This window comes from Rhea americana, unplaced genomic scaffold (assembly GCF_003343005.1).
Source record: "Rhea americana isolate MKP2758 unplaced genomic scaffold, rheAme1 scaffold_26, whole genome shotgun sequence".
Taxonomy (NCBI): Eukaryota; Metazoa; Chordata; class Aves; order Rheiformes; family Rheidae; genus Rhea; species Rhea americana.
The window spans coordinates 126,260-131,990 of NW_028186379.1; the positions used below are offsets into that span (position 1 = coordinate 126,260).

Sequence of the window (5,731 nt, forward strand, 5' to 3'; positions counted from 1 at the left end):
GCCTCCCGCCGCCCCCTCGCGCTACCGGCCTCGCGGCGCTGCCGCCGCCGTCAGCGAGCGAGCCGCTTGCAGCGATGTCCGCAGGCCTCGGGCGGCGGCAGCTGTAGATGCGCCGGTGCCGCCGGCCTCGCCCGCGCGGGCTGCTCCGCGGAGCCGCTCAGAGCCGCGGGGCCGCCGCGGGAGCCACGGCGCCCCGCGGGACGGGGGGGTTTACGAGCAGCGGTATCTAGAGACGGGGCGGAGGGAGCAGCGAGGGAGGGTAACCGGGTACAGCTGAGGTGCCAGCACGGCTCTGATGCCAAATTACGTAGATACTGTAATGCCGCGTCCCTTAGGCACAGTGGTTAAGCCACCTTTTTAATAATAATCAAAAATTTGATTCTGCGCCTAGTTTTCTTTCCAAGTGGTTATGGTAAAGAAGTTGATGTAATTTGAGCAGGACCATTAAACCTCCGATGAAACGTTAGTCGTGCGTTCGAGATAGGATTACTTCCTTCAGAAACAAGCACCGCCACGCTGCGGCGCAACACAGCTGCTAGTTGCAACCGTTTCAAGATACCACAGCAAAATACATTTTTGGACTTGGTTTTTACCTGTTCAATTTAATTTCTGCAGCTTCAAAATACAATGAGGTGTGTTTTGAAAGGCTTACTATTCATTTGTGGATTTTTGAGCATCAGAACAAATGGGAAACATACCTAATTACTGCGGAGAGGCCTTGGAGGTGATTCCTTGAAACCACTAGGATGCCTGGCTGTTTTAAAAGGACTTTATTTGCCTTGGCTTCTATAATAAGTTTTGCATCTTTTATCTTGATTGTTGTTGCAATGGGGAACCAAAAGTGGATGACTGGAAAGATGCTTTGCAAAACAGGAGTTGATTTAGTCAATGCCACAGATCCAGAGCTGGTGAAGTTCATTGGAGAAATTTACTATGGACTCTTTCAGGGCGGCAAGATCCGCCAGTGTGGGTTGGGTGGGCGTCGCTCCAAATTCACAAGTAAGTACAATTTTGGTTGCATCTTTAGTCTAATGTCTAGTTCAACTTTAAAAGCACCCTATTCTTTGTGTTTACAGAACTTGTAGAATGCAAATCATTATTATTAAATGTGTATTTTTTGCTCACTTGTGGTCTTTATGGTTTAGGATCTGAGTGTGAATGTAAAATCTACATCTTTACGGGCTAGATTTTTTTTCAGTTATATTCTCAGATGCAGTCCTGGAACCAAGATAAAAATAATCCCTATGGCTAAACAGAGGGTTTCCTTTTAGTCTTTTGGAATGAGTGGAGCTCATTATATCTATCCCAGTCAGAGGTATAGGAGGAAGTATGACTTGGAGATGCCCTCATAAGTCATAGTTTCTCCTTACCTGAATCCTTCCCATGCCAAGCATTCTGAGCAAGATCTCTGCCCCTCTGTCCTCGATTTTGTTAAGCTCCCCTCTCCTGCCCCCCAAGACCTAGAGGTATATTCAGCTGGTCTCATTTCTGCATTTTTCTAGCTGTCCTAACATCTCAAAAGTACTCAGATTTTGATCTGTACTTTGGATGACTTCGAGTTTTCACATAGCCTGTGCTGTACTGAAAATAATATTTTGCATTGAAGATCTGTAGTTTTGCGGGGCAATCCACAGAACCTTAAACCACTATAATAAGTTAAGCCTCATCCTCTCCCAGACCCTCAGCTATGCTGTCTTGCCCCATCCTTTGCAGCAGCACTGGCATGTAGCCGTGTGTTGGAGTAGCTCAGGAAGTCAAGCTGGCTGAAAAAAATTACCTACAGAAAATCAGTTAGTTTCCCATAGGTTCATCTCGCTACCCTTGCTCACTATTACYGTAGAGTGAGGTATCATCTTGAATTTTTGCATGAAGTTTGTACAGCATGAAGCTTCCTGAATAATCTGCTAGAACTCAGATCTGTTTTATTTGTTTATAACATGATGTATCTTCTTTTTAGTAATATAATTAGGCCTTCATAGTTAGGCCTTCAAAACATTTATGAGTGTGCGAGGCTTAACTCTCTGATCACTCTTCTTGATCAACTTGTGTCTTTCCTGTCAGCATGTCAGCTCCGATTCCTGCTCATGTTTCCTCTGGTTTTGTTACTGAGGAGCTGCAGGATAAACGGAATGCTCTGGTGCTCGACAGCTCCCTGCCGCTGGCTGAGCTGGCCCTCCAGCTAAGCAACTCTGGCTACAAAAACAAAACCAGATTAAGAAAGTTGCCTTTCCTAGGGACAGGCAAGCAACAGGCAGCTGAGAAGGAGCTTGTGCATACCAAAATACGTGAACATAACACCTCACAGAACCTAAAGCCAGCCCTGCCTACAATATTTGGCAAACTTCAGACAAATGTAACTAAAGCACCATCAGGTGCCCAGATGAGCACTGAAGGGGTGCAAACACTGGATGAGAAACCAAGAAGGGAACTTGAAAATGGAAAACTGTGGGATTAGGAAATATGATTATGAATACACACTAGATCTCACTGGAGCCAGAATTAAAGAAAGGAAGAGAGAGAAGGAGGATCACATGAGAAAATAAGAACAGAAGGGAATGAATCTTCATTCCTCACTCACAGATCCTATGCAAAGGATTGTTCCTGCGGTAGAACATCCTYCTTTGATGTAGTGACAAATAAATTAAAGCCCTGTGAACTAAAATGTGTATAACAACCTGAATTGATTGCATCTGTAAAAACTCATTTGTGGATAAYCTGAGCTTATAGCATGAGCATAGTGTGATGTTTACTGTTGTCAAGAAAAAATACATGCTGAGTAAATTATTTCTTTTCTTGCCAGTTTTCCCACATATGGTGAAAAAGCTGAATACAGGCCTGCATGTGATGATTATAATGTTCCTTTGTGTGGCCCTTTTCTTTTCTCTGGTCAGTTTCGGATTCTGCATTCTTAATGCAATCAGAGTTCCCTACCGGGCTATTAAAGGTCCAGCAGGAGTATGCCTTTGGAATTTCCTTGCAGGTAAAATCATTTACAAATATTTTTTCCACCAGTCACATTCATATAAAATTTTAAAAGTAAAACTTACTTCTCTTGCCTTATAATGTACCTCCTTGCTTCGACATAAAATGAAGTCAGCGGTGAATTCTCATTTATCAAAACAGAACTGTTAGATTTTGTTTCAGCCTCTATTGTCAACATTTTACAGGAGCTGCAATGACAGTCTTTAGCCTCCAAATCACTATAAAAGGACTTTATTATAAGCACTGCTATAATGTTTAGTCACATAGTAAARACGAAGCATTTTGAAAGTGTGTAAGCCATGCCTTAAGTCTGTCCCTATTCTGTATAATACTTACATATTTAATAAGCTTTTCTGAAGCACAACGAAAATGTCTGGCTTGTTTTGACAACAATGATGAATACTTTCTCATTTTATTGCAGGTGGATTTATTGTACTTGCAGTCACCAACTTTATGGCTGCTGTAAAACTTCATCACCTCACCGAAAGAATTGCCAATTTTCGGGAAAATGTCTTTCAGTTTGTAATCTTAGAAGAACAGTTTGAAGACTGTTTTTGGCTCTGTGTGGCAAGTGCCACAGCACACGCAGTAAATTTGTTGCTAATAGCCGTAAGTGGGATTAATTTTCCTAAAATTAAGACTAAAACAGAGGAAGCAAACGTTGCACCAGAAGATATCATGTACTAAGAAATCTACATAAAAGTACTTTGATGAAGTGAACTGTCACAACAGAAACAGCTCGTTGGCTCTTCAGCTTTGATTTGGATGGACAATTTTGGTGCCATCATCAGTACAGATGCCACCTGCAAAAATCTTCGGTATTTTTTAAAGTTGTCTACAATACCAGCAATTAATGTTGAGTGTGGGAAAAAGAAATGCTAGAAATATCATTATTTTCTAAACTATACCAATAGTTCTGAAATACCTACAGACCAATATATGCAGTGAATATATGCTATCCACTGTAGTTTTTACAAAATTTGCATCTGAGATATTTTTAAAAACTGTGGTGAAATATCTTTTTTGTTTAGAAAAAGATATATGTATCATAAGTCTTTGACAATATAGATTTATTTCAAAATAGAAAGAATGGACATTTGCCAATTACTTTCTCAAAATTATCTGGAAAAATTGAGAGGGCCACATAAGATATGGTTGATAATGTACTACAGTAATGGAAAAGAGAACTTCAATATCCGTGAAGCTAAACTTTAGGCGAAACACAGGGCTAAGTATGTGTGAAATGGTGTTAAAACAGAAATTATCAAACCCCAGAAGGTAAAGAAGTGAGAAAAGTGAAGTTTATAGGATGCCAGTAGATGAAAAAAAATGATTACCTGCAAGATGAAGGTTTCACTGCAGCCTCTGAAAGGAAACAATCCAAGCAGTAGTTCTTTCAGATCACCTGAAAAATAATATTGTGACAGATTAATAGTCTGCCTCTGCCAAATCTTGCTTCTATCTGAAGTCAAGTAAAAAGAATGTATAATGGAACAATACTAAAATGAAAACAAAAATTAAAATGGTTAAATGGATGGAAAAGTTACTTTGTTATGAAGTATCAGAATCCTCACAAACATTCAAACAATTTTCAGGTCACAAGTAACGAATATTTTGGTGAAAAGAATATGCAATTAAATATGTCATTTTTAGAATGTAACTACCGTAGTGAACACATACCATCATCTAAATTAGTGATAAGAAATTATTTTGCAGTCAATTACTCATAGTCAACCGTGAGGTTTTATAACTATTGTTGTGAAACACTCTTTGAAAAGTAATTACATCTTTTAGGAGAGATCTAAAGTGTTAAAGGAACATATCAGGACATATAAAAATTCCTTCATGTTAATCTGAAAATATCTCTTCACAAAAATATTATAAAGGCCTCGTATTTTCAGAAGTGCCTATAACCATATTTTTATGTATCCAAATAACTTTTATCACTGAAATGTGCAGAACACCCAGTATTACTAAGTTACTAGAGTAAGCAGATATTCAGCACATTTGCTGACTAGGCCACTTATTTAGACAATAACATAAGGACTTGTACCTCACCTTAAGCCTCTGAGTTTAACAACTTTGGCTCAAATACTTATTTTTTGTGCTCTTTTTCCTTTGTTTTTTATCTAGAGACCAATGACAACTGCTGTTTTGTGTAGTAAATGCCATTTCCATTCAGTAGTCTTATAAAAACAGTTTTACTGTTGTAGAATTCTACTTAAGAAGTGCTTTTAGTTTACGAAGCAGCCCCAAAGCACAGCACTCCCTGAACCCCCAGGTGACCTAACCTGACGAACGCGTTTTTGAACCCCGCGGCGGCGCCCGTCAGGAGGCCGGGCGGGACCTCACCGAGCTCCGCGGGCGCCGGCAGCGCGCTGCACCCTGGCAGCGCAGGCGGTGCCAGCGCACTCCCCACTCCTGCCACACTAGCACGACCGACCTCTGCTCTCCCACCGCTGACCGCGTAYGCGGGCGTGGATTTTCCTGAGGAAATCTTACCGCAGTCATTTTCACTGGCTGTTTATTTTATTTTCAGCTACTACATCTTCTCACGCTGAGACTCTCTCAAAGTCTGGCCAGCCCGCCCGGGCAGGCAGGGGACCTGCACGACCGCACGCCGCCCCGCGCCGGCAGCGAGCAGCGAGCCGCGAGCCGCGACCTGCCTCTCGGCTCGCGAGCTAGACCGTGCGGGCGCGCAGGGCGCGCTCACCGCGATGCCCTCCGCAATCCCCGCTCCACCTCGTCC

General features: G+C 41.9%; 2 protein-coding genes across 2 annotated transcripts in view; one reads left to right on the plus strand and one right to left on the minus strand.

The window, feature by feature from the left end:
• The window catches only part of QDPR (quinoid dihydropteridine reductase), a 16,437-nt gene that overhangs the window by 10,328 nt on the left and 378 nt on the right, over positions 1 to 5,731 (minus strand). Inside the window, exons 2-3 of the mRNA XM_085307617.1 lie at positions 5,335 to 5,502; positions 4,320 to 4,387 (exon numbers count right to left, since the gene is read on the minus strand). Coding sequence (XP_085163743.1) covers positions 4,320 to 4,387; positions 5,335 to 5,502 — 236 coding nt within the window. The remainder of the gene's footprint in view (positions 1 to 4,319; positions 4,388 to 5,334; positions 5,503 to 5,731) is intronic.
• On the plus strand, positions 226 to 3,920 carry CLRN2 (clarin 2). Its single transcript, XM_085307485.1, has 3 exons — positions 226 to 999; positions 2,801 to 2,980; positions 3,404 to 3,920. The coding sequence occupies exons 1-3, from the start codon at positions 747 to 749 to the stop codon at positions 3,667 to 3,669; spliced, it is 699 nt and encodes a 232-aa protein (XP_085163611.1). The 5' UTR covers positions 226 to 746; the 3' UTR covers positions 3,670 to 3,920.